This window comes from Anopheles aquasalis, chromosome 2, assembly GCF_943734665.1.
Source record: "Anopheles aquasalis chromosome 2, idAnoAquaMG_Q_19, whole genome shotgun sequence".
Lineage (NCBI taxonomy): Eukaryota > Metazoa > Arthropoda > Insecta > Diptera > Culicidae > Anopheles > Anopheles aquasalis.
Window position 1 is genome coordinate 39,390,001 of NC_064877.1, and position 22,811 is coordinate 39,412,811.

Genomic DNA, 22,811 nt, shown 5'->3' on the forward strand with positions numbered 1-22,811 from the left:
AAGGAAGGCAAACGGCGCCTGCTCTCCACCCGCTGTTCTCTCAAGTGCCCCCATACGTCCCAGAACGGTGCTCAGAACCAGCTATCGACAATGTATGATTATTACCAGCCATGAGCTACTTGGTGGGCTGGACCGCAAGATCCGGGTGCGGTAGATCGATCGAATGTGTGTGCCTTTATCTCGACCTTAGGTTAGACGGGCTGTTCTTGATCGGTCGGCGTTGGTCAAGGCCCAAGGCTAAGCATGAGGTTCGCGTCTGGCACGCGCGTTACGCTCGCCAAGAATCAGCAGCCTCCCAATGGGGCTACCTCACAATGTTGCCAGCTAAGCGGGCAGCAAGATTGTCTAGAACAGAACCGGGGCGCATGTGTGTAGCGGTGGCTGTGATGGATGGTTTGGCGCCCTCCGGAAGCAAACGAATGAAAAGCCAAATTGTTGATCGCGATCGCGACTTGTGAACGTTTGTTTGATGCATACGAAGGTACGCGATGAAAGGGAAACGTGGCCGCTCGATCGGCTGCCGGATTGGCACTAGCTGAAGGTTGGTTGTTCGTCCATTTACCTGAACTCTAGCAGACTTCGATTCGAGTGGCAAGTCAATCCAAGCAAATCTCCAGCCGGAATGCTGATTATGGAATGGCAAAATTACGGCTTTGGGCGGATAATAGCATTTTCCTTAAACGAATTTATGATGCAATTAGATGACGGGTGATTTAGTGTGAACGGCAACAGCTTTTACGACGCTTATCCGCCACGTACGCCCATCTGGACCGATGGAGCAATGGATCGTGTTCGTTTGTTCCAAAAAAAAAACCTTGTTTGACATCCACGGGACATTCTAATTTTTGTGGTTCACCTGCCTATTGTAGGTATCATGTTTCCGTTGTTTTTGTTTCGTTTGGATTGACGAACCGCAGCAAGGAGCTACATTTGTCGATCGAAGGATGTAATTTCATACTCGAATTTGATCAGACTTTGAAAGTGGAATACTCCCGGCATGATCCCGGTTAGCATCTCTGTGAATGGTTTTCTACTAATTGCACAAGGTATGTCTCCTTGTTTGACGAACAACACGACACTCGAGCGGAAACATAGCCAAAGCATAGCCCAAACTACCCCATTCAGCCTTGATAGTAGTTTTTGCTGCTCTGAAATATAAAACAAACATACAGTCATATCAATCATATCTAACATATGGTAGCCAACAATCGTGCCTTCGTGAATATACGGTTGCTCTGTTAAAAATCTGTTAAAAAAGTCATTCATGGTTGGATAGCGCGTATTAATCAATAGTTTGCTTATTATAATAATATTCTAATTCTATTGATGCTCGAGAATATAATCATGTTTTCAATCATGCAATTGATTTCCGATCAAAGTTATCACATAAAATTGTGAGGTGTTAGTAATAATCTATGGAAACTAATCACATATAAAAATATCTTTATCTCACTAAAATGGCAAACGGAAATGAAATACAAGATGCTATTCTTAATCAAAGTGTTTTATTTGTTTCTAATGAGTTGCTTTAATTGATATGCAGATATATTATACACTAAAACAACAAAGATCTGTTATAAATATTTCCTATTTGACTAAAAAGAGTAAATATGGGTAAAATAATCAGCACACTTGTATATCTTCTCTTCAAATAAGATTTACCGTACCTCTATATCCCATCTTTCAATTATACTGACTGATCAAACATTGATTCGTGTGGCATGATTGGTAACAATATTACCAGGACCTTAATGGTCTCACGCTGTACCAGCGACATCCATTTCCTCTGAATTACCATTATTGTTACCGTTTATATTCCAATCAGAGCAACGATCCACCGGTCGACCTCACTCGTCGGGCGACTGCATTGGCTATTTTTAAAACCAAAAACCTGCCCCAAACACCCTCATGACCCACACACCCACCCATGGCAGCACACTGTAATTGGTTTATGTGTTTTTCCGCTTGTACGCTTAGAATTGCCTGTCTTGGAAGAATGCACGACCTTGAAACGATACCAAAGGGGGCCGTTCGACAACGGATTTGGTAGAGGCCAACCCGAAATGGAACCCAAATGCCACCGAGTGCCGGAATGCTTGTACTACTGGCGGCGGTGGTAACACAGAGCCGGCAGGTTATTGTTGACAGATTGACTGAGCACTGCCTGGTGACACCCGGTCCGATAATGATGTTTGGTTTGACCGTTCAGCTCATGTCGGTATCATGTGAGAACCGGAGGATCAGTGGAATGGGTGCTAATGCGTGCCGCCCTGCCAATCCGTCCGAACCGTCCGAGCGGTTATGATAAATCAATATCTATGATTGCACCCCACCCCCCGCAGCGTGATGGGGATGATGTTCCGTGTGATGAGTGCATTATGACCCGGTCGAGCTCATTTGGGTGTTGAATAATTCACAACATAATTGCGATGCTCGTTGGTCACGGGGTTGCCTCACGCGGGTATAAATACAAGGGTCGGGCAAAGGGTCACTAGTAGCGGCCACTAGTGCAACAGTACGGTACGGAATGTGGCCCCGTTTGGGCCCGCTTGTGGCACTGTTGCTGATGATGATAGTGACGGAAAGGCACATTCTTGCTGACATTCCGATCGACGAGTACCAGAACGAAAAGCTCCTAACGGTGGTACCGTGCGTGAAGCGGCTCTGTGAGAAGTACTTTCGATCGGAGCGTGCCATGAAGGGCTCGCTGGCGATCATCAACATCAAACCGGACGCGTCCGCCTTTCAGCTCAGCATTCTGCGTTCGTTCAACGAGGATCCACGGCACGAGATGGGCGTGATGGTGAAGGATGCACGCAAGAAACACTGGAACGCATCGCACGTCACGGAGAAGGCAAAGAACTATCTGATGCTGATCGGCGATTCGTCGGAGCTGGCGGCACCGATCCATCAGCTGCGTCGGCTCCCTACTTGGAATCCGCTCGCCCAGGTGGTGGTGGTGTTTACGTTCGAGATGACGCCGCTCGTGTTCGAGATCGAGGTACGGAACGTGCTGCAGGAACTGTTCGACAACTCGGTGCTGAACGTGAACGTGATGGTGCAGCGGTACAACACGAGCGTGCTGGAAACGTGGACCTGGTTTCCGTATGAGAGTGGTGGGTGCGCGGACAATATTGCCCAGGTACGGCTCGTCGATGAGTGCGAGTTCGTGGAGGAGAACGATGGGTCGGTGGTGCTAGAGCCCAATGTCCGCTGGCGGCCAATGTTCCGCGAGGTGCACCATTTTTCCGACTACGGTCCGAAGATACCGAAGTACTACAACTACTGTCCGCTCAAGATTACGACCAGCATCTGGGAACCGTTTGTGGTGGGAAACGAGAGTCACATCGAGAAGGGGCTGGAGGTGCTGATGCTCGACACGATTACGGCCCGGATGCGGCTGGTTCCGGTGTACGGTGTGCTGGATGCGGCCCGGGCGACGGCTCGCATAACGGCCGACAACCAGACGGGGCTGTACGCGGACGTTATACAGCGCCGGACGGATCTGATGATTGGTGGGCTGTACGAGAATCCAATCAGTCGCCGGTTACTGTCGGCCACGATCCCGTACTATCAGGATGATCTGACGTGGTGTGTCGCTACGGCACGGCACGCACCGAAATGGTTGAACGTGTTCATCATCTTCAACATCTGGACGTGGCTGATCGCGATCTTTATCATTTTCGCAGCGGCCGCCTTGCTGTATCGGTTCAACTACGTGGAGCAGCTGTATCGGGTCAACTTCACTTGGATGCTGCTCCAATCGCTTGCATTTTCGCTCAGCGTTTACGCACACTACTGGCCACGGCGTGTCTCGATTCGATTCTTTCTGATCGGTTACATGTTCTACGGGTTGCACTGGAATGCGGCGTATCATAGTTTTTTGATTTCGGTGCTTACGAGACCACGGTATGAGGTGCAGATTGCTAGCGTCGATCAGGCCATTGGCAGTGGGTTTGGTTTTGCGGGGCCAGAGAACGGGCTGGTGCATTTCGACAAACCGGACGAGCGGTCGCGTCACATTGCGGCCCATTATCGGGTGTGCCCGGATATGGACGTGTGTTTGGCAACGATCCGGAGTGATCGCCAGCTGGCGGTCGCTATTTCGCGGGCTCACTCGAGCAACAGCCGGAGTATCGGCGAGGCGGAAATGTACTGTTTTGCGAAGACGGAAAACATCTACACGTACTCGGTGAGCATGCTGGCGAAGAAGGACTTTCATCTGTTGCCCAAAATCAATGATCTGATCCGGCGCATCAGCGAGTCGGGGCTGCTGGGCAAGTGGCAGAAGGAGAGTGAAAAGATTCGGATCGATGATGAGGATGAGTCGGACGATCGGCAGACGATACTGCGGTTGGATCACATCCAGGGTGCGTTCCTGCTGTGGACGGTCGGTTTGGCGTTGTCGCTCGTTGGTTTTGTCGCGGAAAGGCTCTATCATCGGGCGTGGCTGCGGTACCAGTGGATGGCTAATCCACTCGATCGCTTCATCTGCTAACTGCTTCGCGAAATGACACGCGCGCGTGGCTCGATCGGTCAGGCGAAACGGCGCGTGCCGCGTGAAAGGAAGCCGACCGACCTTGTACCGGAAGGTTGCTTTGATCGATTCGGTTGCTACGTGTGGCGGTATGGCTGGCGGTATGGCGGTTCGCCTCCAGCCAGTTAAACCAAGCCCCAAAACTCCTTCCTTGCTCCTGCTGTTCGCTGTGCGACGGAATGGAACGTGAATGTAGACCGAACAGGTGAGTTGAAGTCGTATGGGAACCGGGGAGGGGGCGAGGTGTATGTTTAATTTTTTTTGCTTTACATTTCGGGCGAATGTTGTAGTGGGTGGTGCGGTGGTTGGTCCGATGTTACCATGTAGTTCTGTGATTAGCTGCTGCACGGAAAGGCACGCGATGGTAGCGATGGTCGCTTACATGGTTGCCCGGACCGCACCTTCCTAGCGCGGTGGGGCGGATGTTCTGTTTGGGGGCCTGGCAGAGGAGCAATGCGTGCATTTGAGGTGTCAACTGGTACTGGCCGATTGACCGGTAGCTTGTCAGTGCGGGAAGCAATTAGCCCGGATCGCATCGTTTCCGTGCAGCGAAAGCGAAGCAGGCGGACCACTAAGCGAACGGAGCATGCAATCGGTTGGTTGCAATTTTGCGTTTTGTAGGCCTTAATCTGTGGCCTGTCTGCCCGTGTGCGCACCAAATCAATTGGCATTCAATCGAATGCGCATGCAATGGTAAATCGACATCTTGGGAGCCGCGCTTGCACTACCCGATGATTAAGGATCGTTTTGATGCGGAAGCTCAAATGCACGGAAACCGGTCCGATCATGTCGCTTTGGTTTGACAGTCGGTACGGGAATGAGTGTGGGGATTGGAGTGGGTTTTCGGTTAATCCTAGTTCGTGTTACGGTGCGGTATAATTGTTGGAAAGAGAGTCCGTAGGAACGAACAGGATACATAAAACAAATGACTGACTGGTGGTGTTGCAATGTTTGGTGGCTTACCGTGTTGTACAATTGACCGTTGTACGCTGTGGCTATGGATTTGTAACTATGGACAATCTCACGGTTCTTTTGTAATCGCTTACAGCTGCTCTAAGTAGAGTGATCAGAGAGGTTAACTGTCAGAGTAGGTTACCCAATTTCAAAAAGAAGTGTCTTTTTGAAAAAAAGTACAAGTAAAATTAAATTGAAGCGAATAATAAGTGATTTAGAGTTTATTGATTTAGGTTTTTCATGAAAAAGTGTTATGTCAGAAGCTCAGAAGTATTATATGAGAAAAAAGTTTAATCCATCCCTCAGGATTAATCTTCAATATCGATCAAATTCCTTTATTCGATTGAGATCGGGGGATAGCGCGGCTGTGGCAAAAAATTACTATTTAAATATATTCAACATTATAATACTAAACGGAATGTTTCCATTGAACGACTTGGAGATTGTATACAGCTACTATAAAGTTTTCAGATCCAAAAAATCATATAATTGCCATTTTCGTTTTTATCCCATTCCTACGGAGCATTTAACTTCTTTCATCTCAAGCGCATTACTTACATTGTTGGACTGACTTTTAACATAACATTTTGTCTGCATCGTCTTTATGAATAATTTAAAAAGTTAAGTATAGTAGTATAAAAAAAGCGTTGTCCAAGAAACCAGGATTTCATTTGAAAATCAGTCAAATAGTCAATTTGTTGCAGGAGTTTTTTTCAATCTTTAAACTTCCTCAATAAACCAACTACTTTCTAAAAAGAATTCAATTTGCGTTAGTCCCATTGCGTGCTTCGAGCATGGAAAGCTTTATGCTTTTAAAATCCTACACTCTATCAGTAGCAACCTTTAGTTGGAGTTCGAAATCTCGGCATTACATGGCAGAATGAGGAACGGTTAATGGACACTTTCATTTTAATTTTCGTTAAAACATTCCGTTCGGCTCAAGGTCGGGCGACCCTGAGTGCTCACGGTTACCAGCGAAATTCGGTGCAGGGCAAAACGGCACAACTGAGTACCGGATAAGCCTTTTTTTTTGTTGTTGGTCCTGGTTTCGATGTGCTTGTTTGTGCTGTTGTTGTCTGCCGTAGCGGTGTTTCATATGCTGTCCAAATGCGTAGATGTGTAGAAGTAGAAACAGAAGAAGCAGAACTGCCGCCCCGATCTGTCTTGATAAGGATTTATAGGCTGCAAATGTGTAGATTATTAAGGTCACCTCGTGTCCCCATGCGTGGCAACATAGCCTTACCTGCCGTGTTGATGTGTTGCATCGCCAAAATCCGCGGCGTGGCTTGTACGATGGAAGGAGGCGATCCGACATCGTTTATCCGACATTTTTTCGTTTAGCCAAATCCATCACAACCACACTACATCACACGCGCAAAAGATGAAAGTGAAACAAGGGAATCCGGTGCAGTATCTAGTTTCTCCCTGAATCCAAGCCACTTTTCGCACAAACCTTACTCGCCCACCCTCTGACTTTTGTGTGACCTGTTGCATAAGCCGGTTCACCGGACTGACGAAAGACACCAGGCGTACCACTAAAAATAAGAGAATGAAATCGGTTCACAAGCCGTGAGGCTGTACACGCCAGAGCGAGGACTTTTCATTGACTCCTTTTCCCCGGTGGCCTCCTTGCTGCAGTCGCTTGCAGCGCAGAAACATCGAGGGCCACACCGTACTTCTGTCTGCATCGGTCTTGCTAACGAGTCACCAACGGGGACCAACCAGACAACTTTCATTGTTTGACCGTTAAGCTGCAGGGCAGAGGCAGAGAGGAAGAAGTGACAAAAAAGAATAAGTTCTAGTACATCTTAGTAGTAGACGGCGTCTCGTCAAAAGCGCCTGCAGATGTCTGTGTCGAGTTGTCTAAATGTCAAACACGTGCGGGGGGTGGTATAGGTGGTTCATATTTGGCCTCTTTTCTAATTGATCGATCTGTCAAGGTACTGGTAGGAGGGGCCACTACCATGCTTGAGGGAGTAAGAAATGCACTGGAGTGAGCTGCAGGATGCCAAAAAGGCTCAAGGGTAACGATATACACGGGGGTTTGGCCTTCACGTATTTACTTGTTATTGCTTCGGTTGCATTCTGTCGACGAAAATAAACATTTATTTGGGATTTGTTGGTTTAACTGTAATGTTTGCTATTGCAATATGTGCTAACCGTTTGCTAAGCCCTTGTAGTTCTAGCAGCAGCAATTAAATACTAAAAATATGTCCCACTGATAAGATATTGCGCAACTTAAAGACATCCACCAGTTGCATGCCATGTATTCGCTCCAACTATCCAATACTGTACAGGAATTGGGTTATAATCTCCTCGCAAAAGTGCTAAAACATTCTCGCCATTGTCAGGTGCAAGTGCAAAAGATTGACAGATTCAAGGTGAACGGCGCGCGACGTTTGAAACAATCGCTCTAGAGCAAACAGGACGAACAGGCCGTCGGTGTGTCGTCGGTGAACCGTTTTCCGATCCCTACTCCTCGGGTTCTCTCGACCGCGAAAGCCAAAGCCGCGAAAACCCACTGCACTGTACCGGCAACCTGTGCTGGAGGCGCGTGCCTTCTTGCTGCCTTTTCGGGAGAAGGGGAACCGATGGAACCCCGGCGGTGTGTCCGGTGTGTTCGGTATCGTGGAACGCATCAAAAGAGCCACGGTTCGGTCGAGACGATCACATTCGTCGATCGGTCGTGTATCGGTGCAGATCAGTAAGAGTGCGCGAAGTGTGCACGTGTGCCGTAAAGTAGTGTCGGCAGTGTCGGTGTCTAACGTTGAATGGTGAAAACAATGTAAGTTCTCCGTGCCCCGGCAAGAGCACAGGGCAAGAGCTTCGCGGTGGACATAGAATCGTGTCATGATAGAACGAGAACTGTGGAGAATTGAGGGGCAGCAAAAGTGAAAGGATTGAAATGTTCTGTGCAGCACGGGATCTGTCGTGGTGATCTAGTAATGGACAGCATTTGTTGTAGCGAATGATCGACATTCGAGAGCCGATCCCGTTTGGATGAGGCGAGATTATGTAGACGTTCGCTTATCATCACCATTACCGTTCCAGTGGAACAGTGGATTCTGTGTCAACAAGCTTTCCTTAGCGGAGTAAGAAATAAGGCGCGATGGCTGCCAGTTGACGGTCCGGTCCGTGACAATAACGGCGCTCCAGTATGCGGCAGTGGAACGCAAGTTCCGTTAAAAGTGCGAAGCGAAGAGAGGCAGACGGATGATGCGTCGTGTCTGGGACGGACGAGACCAACAAAGAAGCGTTGGCCTGGTCTGCCCTTGGCCTCATCCGTGAGCCGTTAAACAGCTGTGGAGAAGCGATTTCGCGCGGCTCCGATTATGCTCCGCTTTAACTATGAATGATGAGGCGGAACATGCGGGTGCAATGTGGAGCAGAGACCGATGTGAAGCCCCCGTTGTTGCATTCGACAGTGCATTCCGTCGACGATCGTTTTACAAACACCCATTTGTCACACCTACTTAAGTGAGACATTAGCCACTGTCCAATGAGGTGCCCTGAGAACCTCATTATGTTTGGAAGACATTGTGCAACTAGACCGTTTACTGGAACATGGCCCTAGGGTTGGAGCAACGTGATGCCAGAACATCTGGTGGCTGTGGAAACGCGCCAGCGGCCAGCGTGTGAATATGCGAAATTTCTTCAGCCGATTGTCCAGAGCAGAGCCGAGTTTGTTGTTCCGTCATCGGGAAGGTCACTCGAGCTCGATGCACGCATTATGATGAGTTTTATTGCTGGTTGGAAGTATTAATTGGTTTTTTTTTTCGGTTGATCTACTGCTCCACATTCACCGTAACCGCCGGGAAGGCTTAATGGAAGATGTTGCACTTTCCACGAGCACCGCGCGCGTTGCATAATTAGTGCCGAGCGTGGGGTGTCGCTTGCGTCACTGGTGGACACGGAGGCCGCCTTTGATGGAACGATGCTGCTTTTTTAACGATTTATTCCCCTTCTCCTTCTTCTTCTTTTTCTATTAGCCGTTCTAAATGTCTCGCTCCGGAATGCTGACGACTTTGGGTGTGACGGTGCTCGCTGCCCTGTTTCTGGTGGAAGCCACGCCAAAGATCGAGGTGGTGAAGCAATGGAATCTGCTGAACTTTAACTTCCCCTGGGACTATCCGGCCTCGAACAAGGAGTTCTACAATCCAGAAAACATCGTAGCCACCGGTATTGAGGTGGGATATGATCGCATTTTCATCGCGACACCACGACTGTTCACCGGCGTACCGTCAACCCTGTCCACTGTGCCACGCGGTACGAACGGTGACTCACCGGTACTGCAGGCCTACCCGGACTGGACGCACCATCGGGCGGCCACCAAGGAGTACAACTGCTCGGAGATTGGACTGGTTTCGGTGTACCGGGTGCATATCGATTCGTGCAATCGGCTGTGGGCTCTCGATGCCGGTGTGTCACGGTCGCTGGAAGACTTTGAGATAACGTGCCCCCCGAAGATACTGGTGTACGATCTGCACACGGATCAGGTGGTGCGCCGGATCGATTTTCCACGCGAAGTCATCAGGGGCGAGTCGCTGTACACGAATTTGATTGTGGACGAATCGACCTCGCGCCCCGAGAACAACTGTGACGATGTGTTTGTCTACATTTCCGACACGGTGGCACCGGGAATTGTGGTTTATGATAGCACCAAGGATCTGACCTGGCGTGTTAGCCATCCGGCGATGTACCCTGATCCGGACTTTGCCCAGTCGGCCATCTTGGAGCACCGTTTTACGCTGATGGATGGTATTGTGGGGCTGGCGTTCGATATGGATGCCGGCATTCTCTACTTCCAACCGCTGGCCACCGATCGGTAGGTAGTGAAGAGAGGAAGAAAAGCTGCCTGCGATTTTTAACATCTTTCTATTGTTTCGTTTTGTGCAGCATTTTCTCAGTAACGACGGCTGCTCTGCGCGCTGGCCCATTGCCATTCGGAAAGGAACTGCCCGTGAAGCTAGTGGGGCGTAAAGCATCGCAGGGAATTGGTCTTGGGGTTTCTCCGCGAGGTGGTACCATCTTCTTCGCTCCCTTCACCGAAACGGCCATTGCTTCGTGGAATCCACGCACGAACGAGCACCAGTAAGCAATTCTACATTTGACATCTGTCCATAGGCAGCACAAACAGGTGAATCCATTCCCCTTTCCATTTCAGCATTCTTGCCAAGGATCAAGAAATGCTTCAGTTTGCTGCCGATCTGCGTACACCGGACCGTGATGCGACAGCTCTGTACGCGCTGACGACCAAGTTCCATCGGTTCTTCCTGAAAAATGTGGACGCGAACGAGATCAACACACGGATTCTGCGTATCGATAGTGTGGCCACTCCGAGCGGCAAGCTGGATGCTCAGAGTCACCTCAGCCCGACCGTTCCGTACGAAACGCTCAATGCCAACAATTACTATCACTCGTCGGTGGTGCTGCCCGTGCCGTATAAGCCGTTGGCCCCGGGCCAGAGCTATGCGTTGCCTCCGGCAGCGACCACTTCAACGCCGGTGGGCGTTTTCGGCGGACAACCGCTGCCTCCGCTACCGTCCAGTACCACGTTCGGCCACAGTGTGCAAGTGAAGCACCCGTTCGGTCCGGGCGTTGGGCCCACGAAATCGTCATTTTTTATCCTGAACAGTGGAGAGAAAGCGTTCCCTCCGCCGGCCAGACCACACTACGCCTCGAAGGGACCTACTTTTATTCCGAAAATCAACCTGAACTTCAACGATCTGAATGGTTTGCGGTACAAGAAGAGCTTGCCGGCGAACGCAACGGTAGCTCACTGACGCGCACGTGAAGCGGCTGGTTGGAAAGGGAGGGGGGGGGGGGGGGGAAGAAGTGAGTTGAAGTGTAAATAGGTCCGTCTGTCATAAGACGCAATATGAATGTCTTTGCAATAGCCCGATTGCTCGTCGCCAGTCGCTTGGATACGGCCACTGCCATGACAACAGTTGTCCCAATCGACGAGCAATATGCCATTGACCACACTGCCACATAAGATTATAGGAGATACTCGTAAATTAAGAAGCAATCACCTTCGTAGTCCGATGACATTGTACCCGATTGCTTTCAATTGGATAATGTTGGTTCTCGCAATTCATTTTCAGCAATTAATAATGACTTTACAAACATCCATTCCACGCGAAATTCGAGAGCATAATGTATGGTTCCGCATAACAACAAATAGAACAAATATTAATGGTACCGTTTTTTATCTGTGTATTTTATTTCAATTTCTTCATTGTCGTCACTAGCAGTGGATGCATGAGACGTTGTATTATTAAATGCTAGTATTAATTTTAAATTGTGGATTGGAAATCTATTAACGGTGGATCCAAAAAAAAAGAAGATAGTTTGGATTTGAATTCCAGGCTAGGTCTTTTGAGCTTTCAAACAGTGGGACTCCAAAGGCAAAAATGCAGTTTTTATCATACATCCAATACTATCGATTCTTTTGGTTATTCGGGTGTACACGTAATCGCATTACCCTTCACCTTTTAGCATTTACCAGGTAGCACAGACGAGTTTTGTCAAGTTTGTAGATAACTTTTCAAATATTTATTTTAAGATGATCGATAGCCCCTTTCTGAAATAAATATCCTAGAGTTCCCTTGAGAAACAAAAGATAGAGCTAACGAAAGATACCATATTTCCATGCAAACGATATTTTTTTCAACTCGCTTTCTCAGAATAGATTGTATGGGATATGCTTAAATACATTCTCTTATTATACTTTTATGTTTTCTTGATAATATCCTGCACCTTTTCATCACATACTATTTAATTCCGTTGAAATAAAATTACTAGTTTCTCACTTTTAAAAGAGCTATCGCCCGCCGTTCTCGGTTCAAATCGTGCGCTTGCGTGATCTTCTTTGTTGAATTGTGCCTGAAGTTATGTTCGTTGCACGAAAGCTTCGCGCAAACTTCGCAGATAGCGAAAGGCGAGAGTTTTCTTTGGGGGAAAATGAGTGGGAAATTCTTGGGAAATTTAGTTTATTTTTCTAAATAACGCAACGGTGCTGCAATAGTTGTCCAGCTCGATAAGGATCCGAAGGATCATTGCGGGTATCAGTTTCATGACTACTAAGGAATGGATTTGAAAGGCGATTGCAAATGTTATGCCTTTTCGGCATTTTTACATCGCTACTTTCGGTTCGTTACTTCTGGATGAATGTTTCCGATTACTCTACTCTTTCAATTCAATCATACTTTAAATATTGAAAGGGGAATTGCTTTCCATTAGGGTGCAGCAAAATAAAGAACAAACATTCATTTCTCATACCTGTTAGTCACCTTAATACGCTGGTTTTGGTAAGACTTATTATATTTAATCGTAAAAGCTAGGTATTAATGTAAACCTAACAATTACAATTCGTTCGATTGATGCTAGGCAATTCTTTGTATCGATTCCCATTTTATTGCAAGCCTATAAGCGAATAAGTACTTTAATAACGAACCAAATGCAATATCAACAGGTTCAATGGGAAAGAATGAAAAATTTTGGAGAAAAAAACCACATTCAAAAACTGATCCTAATGATAATACGACCCAGAACGGTACACGAACTGCACCGGCGGCAAAACAAGATATAGGTGATTACTTGATCATGCCGCGCCAATAAAACATTTCGCACAGCATTTGACCTACATTTTTAGGGCACGTTTCGCTTCCCTAAAACCGCACCGCAATCAAAATGTCTAGTGCGGACCCCGGGCCCGGGAAATTCGTTCAATAGTTAATAGGGAATTTACTGTAAACCGAACCGATTGGTGTCTGTAACTTTTTAACACCCTTACCGTAAACACTAACGGGATCCGGGACCGGTGGTTCTAACCACATCGTAGCCCATTATGGGAAACCGATCAGTAACGAGCGATACGCAGTCTTTAACAGCGGAGCACGTTTTTTCGCGGCCCGCTGGCCCATCGCCATCAGCGCCTCATCATCAGCGCCGGCAATCGATTCAAATTTAATGTTCCTTCATTGACCACCCCTTGTGCGACCGCCGCTAATGCGCTGCGATGCGATGCGAGCTTTGGCAGCAGCGCGATGAGAAGTGTTCGCTTCCGGCGCAACGCAAAGCATATGTGTGCAGCATCAATTCAGACGGATTAGCCGGCGATCGATGGAATGGGGGGCAGTGAAGATGGTGGCGCTTTTCACCTTACCGTAACACCGTCTCGGCTCGCATTGGAAAAAGCGCATCGATCGAATGCGCCCCTTTCGGTGAGCTGGGTGAAAATTCATGTGTCGAACATGGCGCCTCGTATCATTGGCAATCGTTTACGCTGATTCGGAGGAAAGCTGTCCGGATTTCGGATGAGCGCGATGGGCACTGCAGGTTTCTTTCGTGACCAGAAATAAACACGCGTTCAATTCGATTTCGGGGAGGTTTTGCATTTCAGTTCAGCACAGATTTTGCTCGCTCTGCTTCGCTCGCACCCCATTTGCACCCTGTACATGTTGATTAGCGCTCCCCAGGGGGCTCTAATGCTGCTTCTGGTAGTGGTTTTCTTGTGGTTTTGTTCTGGTTCAGTTTGTTTGCCGGTCTGTCTGCCGCTGTCGGCGATCTGGCCAACACAACACTCTGATCTCATTCACAAAGCTCAATGTGGCCTGTCGTCGATTGCCTCCTACTACTCCGATGTGCAACCTCTTTCAACCCACCAGCCTGCAGCAAATGCATCGCAAGTATATGCGTTCCAGTGTATGAGTGTGTGGTTAGATCGAGAAAATGAATAGCAAAGGCCCCTTTGGGAAGGGAGGGCACTTGTTCACGGAGCAAGTTGCACACTAAACAATGGACCCGAGGGAAACTGTGGAAAACACCACCCCGATTGCGACCTGACCGTGACCGTGGCCGTGGAAAAGTCTGTGCGGAAAATTCGCACCTCCCAGCCACTGGAATGGAAATTCCATCTCACGAACCGCGTGAGACCGACGAAAAGCGTGATAATCGGGGGTGGTTTGAGAGTGTCTATGTGTGTGCCCCAGTTGGTTGTGTTGATAGAAGCGATAGAAGCGAAAGGCTCCCGGAAAAGCGCCCAGAGAGAGAGAGCGAGGCAGAGAGAGAGAGAGAGAGAGGAGACAGAAGCGGGGCAATAGAAAGGACAATGGTGCTTGTGTTGCAGAATGGAGTGAAAAGAGAAAGTAGACCCCCGGTGGGAGTGCACGAGGTCGAATGATAGCACATTACGCTCTTTGCTGTCGCCAGTGCGAACGGGAGGACGAGGGGAGTGCAGAGATCGCGCACACCGATCGCACTGGGGAAGGTGGGAAGGAGGGAAATGGGTTAAGCGAATGCCCGGACCCCGGTACGTATGTGTTCGCGGTCGCAATTGTATGTAGATTTGATATTGTGTTCTAATGGGGTTTGTGGAAGGTGCGCGGGTGCGCGAAATGTGTCACACCAAACCCAGGAACAGGTGGTAGGATAGGGCCGGACAGGAAACAGGCAGGCAGATGGTTGTTGTTGCTGTTGTGATAGCCCTAGGGACACCAAATGGGTTCACGTGGAATGATGCGATCGAGGTTGGGCTGTTTTTGTTAGTGTTTGTGTGCGTGCATGATCGACGACGACGACTTTGACTTTGAAATAATTTAAATAACTTAAATAAATAAATAAATACGCTCTCTGCGCCCGATCGCACGCTGTTTCCGTGTGTTTGTGTGCTGTTCATGAGTGTGAGTCTTGGAGTTTGGAATAGGGAAGCATGCTGGTGCGCTCCTTACGCCTGGTTCTTGGCGTACGCGTTGTAAGCCATGTTGTGGGCCGCATCCACCGACCGACGATCCCAGCCACCGTGTCCGGAGCCACCGCTCGACCAACCGCTACCGTGCTGCTGCTTGCTGGCGACCAGCTTCTTCAACCCGATGATACCGGCCAACAGGAGCGCGATCTTCGACACGATCAGTGCCTTACCGGCGAGCAGGTACAGCCCGGCGATCGCCACCGGCACCATGGCGGCCATCTTCATCATGAAGCCCATGATCATCATGCTCATCATCTTCTTCATCTTGCCACGGCCTAGGGAACGGACAGAGAGAACGGCAGAGAGAGAGAGAGAGAGAGAGAGAGAGAGAGAGAGAGAGAGAGAGAGAGAGAGAGAGAGAAAACGGGACACATTAGCGATCGTCATCGAGGTGTAGCGTTGCGCAGGACACCGCGCCGGACAATCAATCTGCACCTTCTTCGAGCCCACGGCCAAGCTCCTCGCTGGACAGCTTCGGCAGGGTCAGCTGGATGGTGCGGCTACTGAAGATTCCGGCCACCTTCTCGAGCAGCATGTTGGTGAGCGCCTCATCACGGGCCTCCAAACCACGCGGTAACGTTTGCTCCAGTTCGGCTTCGGTCAATGGTTTGCTCTGCTCGGTGCCGCTGGACCGCTCGTTCCGTACGATCTTCACGTCACCGACGTTGAGTGTGTCGACACGGGCCAACCGATCGATAAAGGTGATGGCACGCTTCTTGAGGCAAGGGCTAAAGCCACTGTCCGCCTTCGAACACTCGTCGTACATCCGTATGATCGCCCGCAAACCCTGGCTCTGGTAGTCTGGTTCGCCGGACTGGCCGCTGGCACTGGCTACGGCCGCTAGCACCATCACGGTGGCCACGGTACGCAACACGGGATTCATGATGCTGGTACGATCACGCACAAACGACTGTCACAAACACGGACGGACACTGATATGGACGCAGATCCTTTGGAATGTCCTTCACTGGCACTCACTGGGCGCACACGGGGAACGAGAGGATCGTGCTGCTGATCGGACGGACGGACGGACGGACGGACGGTTCGGAGCGTCAGCGGAATCGGTCTGCACCTCTGTCGGTCGGTTGCAAGATCACTGATGCTGAGCTCGGCCACTACCGGTGCCTTTATACGGAGCGCGCCTTTTTCCCGCGTGCGCCAAGCCTTTCTTCACGAGCTTTGCTTGGCGGGCGCGATCGCGCTCCCCAAAGCTGCCAAGACGACGCTGAAGTGAGATGGCAGGTCAGTGCCAGCCGGCGAGTGTGCTGAGTGAGCGAGTCAGTGCGTTGTTTCCGTGGTGCGCGGAAAGCTGGGCCCTCGACTGATCTCGCGTCACTCGCGTTGCTTTCTTGCCACCACCAGGCATTCCGGCATTTCTTTCTCTCTCTCTCTCTCTCTCTCTCTCTCTCTCTTTTCCGCTCTCTGTCCGTGATTTGAGGGGGAGACTCTCTGGTGGTGGTGGTGGACTCGTGAAAAGTTCATCGCGCAGTTTCACGCTTTTCGCGCCATCACAAATGCAGGCGATGCTGGGAGGGAAACGAGCCAGAGGGGTGATATGTTTTCGCTTTCCGCGATGGGAAAAAGGCTGATCGCGACGACGACGACGACGACGACGACGATGGACAGTGACGGGGACACGAGGCTCTCGTCCACCACCACTCCAGGGACGGGCGATCGTTCGCGGAGGTCGTCCGCTCATATGTTTAATGCTGTTGCAGTCCGTGACCTCCGTGCATCGCGGAGTTCACTTTTCACTCCCACCTCCCACTCGTTGCCATTTTTATTAGAGAGAAGGCAGGGAGGGGCGGGGGGCTTTTGGAAGGAGAAAGAAAATTCAAGAAGGCACCTCTGCCCCTCCGGTCTTGTGTCTCTTCGTGGTCTTCTCTATCATGAGTGAGCTGCCAGCATATTTTGCATACATGCATGTTATGAACCCCTGAAAGGGAATATAGGAATGACTTTTGTTTTCGACTTGGAATGATACTTTTCGCGTCTTGCGCCCTCCTTTTTTCCGTTTCTAGCTGGACGTTGTGTGATGCGAGCGTTTGTTATTGCTGCATGACGGGAAGGACGGTCCCGGGTGGTTGTCTTGGGTTGTCGCGGCTTAAGATGAATAATTAATATCTTACTTTTCCATCCTGGGACCCCGCTTACGCTCCAGCTTACGGGATGGGAGTACCATCATCATCTTCCTGTGTCAATGGCACCAAGATCCCGCCGGCAACCCCGGGCCGGCTAACAAGCGCAGAGCAGGCATGCCGTTAGTACGCGCGAACCCGTGATTCATTTCGCGTTCACGTTCACGTCCACGTTCTTCTTTCTGCCCGGCTGCGAGAGAGGCTGCGGTGTTTATTTTCGTTTTATTAGATAAAGAAAGCGGGTGAAACGGGATGGGACCTCGCGGTGGGTCGTAAGCGGTGGGAATGGCGCGCAATGTTGGTGGAGGCTGGATGCCCGGGAAGTATGCCGCCAGCCGTTTTTGCTTCTTTTTTTTTTTTTTGGTGCTTTTGGGGCTGGAGGGTAACGCGCATAAACCGCCGTGCGGCCTAGGTCAAAGTAATGAACCTGTTTGTTGAAGCTGTAACGAAGGCAGCGTATGTCGTCCCTTGCATTTTGCTGCTGCCAGTGCGTCGGAATGATCCGTGGCCTGTTTGTGGCATCATTTTCTGATGGGAACGGGGAACGCAATGCACTGATTAGAGGGTTTTTAGACTGGATGATATCATTTCAAGGGATCTGCGTGCCAGAGATGCTGGGTGCTGGGCTTCCCTTTTCGCCGGAAGGTGATTTACCCTTTAGCGTTAACAGAATGAGCTCTGTATGAATTTGAATTGGACGGACGCGACGGTCACTTTTGCTTTGTGTCGTGATCGTTAATAGTTTTAGGTGATAGACAGTTGAAGCGTTTCATGTTTACTTTCTTTTGAGATTTTATTAAATTGCTCGGTAACTTCCGGGAGCTCTCTCTTCTGCGTCTCCCAGATTTAAGTTGGTTTTAGATGTATAAGTTATTTCTAATTAGATTTAAAGCTTGGAACACCTTAAATTTGGCCGCACTCTTCTACTCACTGCAGTGCCCCTAGTTGTCGCTTTGCTGCTCTGTTGGTGTCTTTTTAAAGGTTATAGTCTTTTCTTTAAGTGATAAAAAAATTGTCAAAATCAAACCATACCATCAAAAGTTATTGCCGAAAAAAAAATCTGCACACTTACTATGAAATCTAAATTTGAGTGGAGTAAAAACCCACGTAATACTGCATTTTGGCAAAAGCAAGTAGACAAATTTGACTTAAGCAATTGTAGAGTGAATACGAAAGTAACGTTTTAGCTCATTTACGTAGATAAAATCGCCCGTAAACTACTCATTTGGCAAGCGAACTGCAGTTGTGGTTTGAAAACTACGGGCCGTTTCATGACGGGAGGGTCTATGAACGACCGTTTGTACAAAGAAGAATGCCTGGAAAAGATTCTACCTTTTATTAAGTCTCATAAAGGTCCTGTTAAGTTTTGGTTCGATTTGGTAAGCTGCTGTAATAGCACGGAGGTCATAAGTTGGTATCGAAATAACAGCATTGATTTCATACCAACAATCATCAATCCACCAAATTGCCCACAGTGTGGTCCAATACAATTATATTGGGCTATTATCTACTAATACCTAAAGAAGACTAAAGAAGCAATGTAAAATGATTAAAAATCCATCGGGAATATACAAATGGTGGGAAAAATGGCCAATGAGACTTCTTCCACTAGTGTGCAGAAAATGATGTGTCGCATAAAACCAAATGTGCGTAAATTAATACGCAACGTGACCCAATAATTTAATCGCAATTTTTTATGGATAGCTAGATAAAATACCTACAAAATGACACTTTTACCATGTGTTTAGCTTATTTCTGGCCTGAGCTGTGTCCTGTTTTATGTGGCCAAATTTAAGGTGTTCCAAGCTTTATTTTTAGATTCTTTGCTACTTAAAAGTAAGCTAGCAAATAAATTAAATTGAAAGAAAAAAAAGTACACAATACTTGTGAAAATATCAAATCACAAGTATTAAACTGTATCGTAATATTGATGAAAAATTGTTCCTCAATACACTTATTAACAAAACAATAGTCTGATGGTTCATCATCATAAAAAAAATCGACAAAAATGAGTCAATTTCTAACAGAAGGTCAATTAACAGAGGGATCCGCGTATCAAATATGCTGCTACCGATCATAATACTTCCCAAGCATGATGAACTTTCCCAGCAATAAATCCTTCTCCCTTCGCGAAACAGTACGAACCAAGCCATCGATCGAACCAAGCCATTCCAATTACCAAACCATACCATTAATATTATAATGCTCAATCATCTTGCGTTCTGCTGTACTATGATTATCGCAATAAACAGATGATTGAAGAAATGTTATTCTTTCCCTTTCCCTCTTCCAAATCCCAGACAGACAGGGAACGGCTTGAAGAGGATCATTTTACTTTTATAGGAAAATAAATGCCCACAGCATTCCTCGCATTAGGCAACGGTTTCACCTTGCTTGCGATAACAAATTTGTCCACAATCCGTGCCCACCCGTCAACCGTCCCTCCCGGCCCCGGGTGTGCCCCTTCGGCATGCTTTCCGTTTGTCGAAGGGGCCAACGTCGCCGTTCACTTTGCTGGTTAGCTCATCTAATCCTCGATGTCGTCGTGGCCGTGGTCGTGGTCGTGGTGTTGGTCCGGTGCGGCGCGCGGATTTGCCGCGCAATCGTGCATGTACCGTAGGCCGAACCCTCAACCCTCCTGCTACCCGACGCTGCACGACAGTCCCGCGGTGGACAGACGGAGGAATTAACAATTACAATTTTATTAGATTTACTTTCACTCGACGGCCACAAGTGCACGTCGATCGCTTGATCGCAACCGGGCCTACGGGGCCGCCGGTAGTAATCTGCGCTTCCTAATCTCAGTCCCGCTCTCCACGTTTAGCAACTGCCGTGTCGTCGAGTGTCGTCTTCAGGTGGCCACCGGGTACAACCAGCGGCAGTAAATTTCGGTTCCAGCACCAGTGTGTCGCGTTGTGGTTCTGCGAGGAAACAGAAAAGGGCAACCCTCAAACACCTTTCTCGCACTCGTCGTCACCGTCGTTGTCGTCGTCGTCGTCGTCCTGCCATTTCCCGTTACGTACAGTCACACTTTACTGACTGACTAACTGACTGAGTGCGAGCCTGACCGCTGGCAGTTCGGGCTTAAACGGGTTCGGAAGTACAGGATGTCTCGCAATCGAAAGTGCGCGGCGTGTGCGGTATGAGCTGGCGTACGTTTTCCCTTTCTTATCCGCGATATCCAGTTCCACACGGCTGCTGGCTGTCTGGTTTTCGTTTAAAGAAATTAAATTGCATGAAATATTAGCATCCCAGTCGCTACCAAGTGACGGAGATGGTGGCATTGATGGTGCGATGCTCCTTTTACTGCCATTTACTGTGCACAAAATTGCCAAAGCACTGGACCATCAATTTTCCACTCCACATTTTCAAACGAGTCGAAAAGGCACCAAAAAACTAAACCACCTTTCTGGCTAGTGCAGCCGGCCACTACCGAGTCGCCTAATTATTGATAAAGATCGAGTTTTCTCGCAGTTTCACGATGGCCACGATTCATCTTGTGCCAATTCCACTGGCACCCTCGCCGTCTCGCCGGTTAAATGAGCGCAATTTGAAGCATTTTGTTGACACAAATTGTTGACTTTTCCTGACGGTGGTGCCACTCATTTTGTCCATCACGCGTATGTCACGATCGCGCCCCAAGACCCAACGGGTGTGGAAAATGCCAGTTGACGCCGCCAGTTTTTGGCCACCACTTTCTGGCCACTTTCCAACCTTTTGGGGAGGGGGGAGGAAAAATCGGTAAAAAAAATCGGCCAACATCTAGTCGCTTCGCGGCCAAGGGATGCTCGCCGAGATCGAGAAAACGAAATAATTACTGTTCGATTACCTTCGTGGAGCTTCCCTCTCTCTTTCTCTCTCTTTCCCTTTTTTCCCCGAATTCGACCATTTTCGAGGCCACCATAATGCACCGGCACGACGGAACTCACCCTTTAATTGAGGGAAACGCGGCAGTTGGGCTGAGGATGTGCCATGTTTGAGCTTCAGCTTCATTTGCGAGGCGCTGGCGAGCTGGATAGAATTGGCGCCAGCTTCGTCAGCCGTGGGTGAGAAAATTTTCCGGGTTGGAAGTTTCTCCCTCTCCTCCCCCACTCCTCTCTTCCCTTCGAAATCTACGGCGATGGATGATGCGATCCGCGGGGAGCTTGCGGCGTCGCTGATGATACGCGCGTACGAAAATCCGCCAAAAATCAAGCCCAACTCGTGTGCATCTGTATGTGTGCGAGTGTGGACGATGGGCTTGTAAAAATTAAACCGATAAGTGACCGAAACCGGGCACCATGATCGTTGGTAATTAGCGAGCGAGCGAGTGAGCAGATGCAAAAAAAAAAAAAAACGCGGGGAAATCCTTTTCCACCGCATCAGAAATAAAGATCTCGTCGCTTTCCACTGGTGCAAACGTAGCGAACGGTGGGGCCGGAAAGCCAGCTATCCGGAACATCACACCCGTTCCCGGGCGCGAGATCGGACAGCGGCCTTGTGGCGTTGTCTCTATAGCCGCCCCATATGGCGCCATAGATCATTTTCGCTAATTCGATAAAGGGAAAAAAGCTTTCCAACGCTCGCTTCCGTCATGTGACGCGACCAACAATGAAGAAGGTGAAGCTGAAGAAGAAGAGGGGCCGATGGGGAGGTTGTAAATTTTCACTTTTCTTCGCCCCCCGCCCCCCCTCGTTTGAAAACCGCTAGCCGGATCGTAGGCCGAATTATGTTTTTGGCGCGCGATCAAAGATCAGCGACGCCTGACATGCGGTGGAGCATTTTTTTTGTGGATCAACCCCCCACCCTCCTTCCTCTTGGCTGTGGTGCTACGAGAGAGTGAAGACAGTTTAACCGCTCGAGTGCCGAACCGGATGTCCATCCATTGCCGCGTGCGTCATGTACGCGCCAAGTGAAATGGAGCTAAGCTTTTTGCTCCGAAAGGGTTCTTCCTTGCAGCAATGATCGGTGCTTGTGTGTTGTGTGTGCGGATCATGGAACAGAGAGCAACATTCCCACTGTCCATTTGTAAGCTCACTGACCAAGCGCTGAATCGATGAAAGGAGAATCGCGTGGCGTCGCGCGCAGGAACACAATTGACACAATCAATCTATAGCGCCTAGCGAATAGCATTGGAGCTGTATGCTGTATGCTGTTGCTGTTGCTGTTGCTATTGTGCGATCGGACGATTGAACCACCAACCCCTAACCTCGATCAACGACGCTGGCTGGCTGGCTGTCGGTCTTGGTTTGCAGAGGAATGCATTCAAACAGCATTTCTGATGCGCGAGAGGGAGAGACACGACACGTGACTCTGATTTGTCATCCCTCCCACCCTCCGGGGAGAAAGTGAGCGACGGCCGGCGGCGGCGCGACGATTGTTCTCGCGTATCGACCGCGCTGGATCGGCCTGGCCAGGGCTGTTACTTATGAAAAAGGGGGGCGCCGATGAT

General features: G+C 49.1%; 3 protein-coding genes across 3 annotated transcripts; 2 read left to right on the forward strand and 1 right to left on the reverse strand.

Moving 5' to 3' along the window:
• Positions 1 to 2,527: 2,527 nt before the first annotated feature.
• Positions 2,528 to 4,498, forward strand: LOC126574858 (uncharacterized). Its single transcript, XM_050235258.1, has one exon. The coding sequence runs from the start codon at positions 2,528 to 2,530 to the stop codon at positions 4,496 to 4,498; it is 1,971 nt and encodes a 656-aa protein (XP_050091215.1).
• Positions 4,499 to 8,157: 3,659 nt separating this feature from the next.
• LOC126572355 (major royal jelly protein 1) lies at positions 8,158 to 11,775 on the forward strand. The gene is made up of 4 exons (XM_050231598.1): positions 8,158 to 8,276; positions 9,481 to 10,316; positions 10,388 to 10,582; positions 10,656 to 11,775. The coding sequence occupies exons 2-4, from the start codon at positions 9,490 to 9,492 to the stop codon at positions 11,272 to 11,274; spliced, it is 1,641 nt and encodes a 546-aa protein (XP_050087555.1). The 5' UTR covers positions 8,158 to 8,276; positions 9,481 to 9,489; the 3' UTR covers positions 11,275 to 11,775.
• Positions 11,776 to 15,218: 3,443 nt separating this feature from the next.
• LOC126572369 (uncharacterized) lies at positions 15,219 to 16,125 on the reverse strand. The gene is made up of 2 exons (XM_050231613.1): positions 15,678 to 16,125; positions 15,219 to 15,517 (listed from the first exon to the last, which is right to left on the reverse strand). The coding sequence occupies exons 1-2, from the start codon at positions 16,123 to 16,125 to the stop codon at positions 15,219 to 15,221; spliced, it is 747 nt and encodes a 248-aa protein (XP_050087570.1).
• Between the last annotated feature and the right edge of the window lie 6,686 nt (positions 16,126 to 22,811).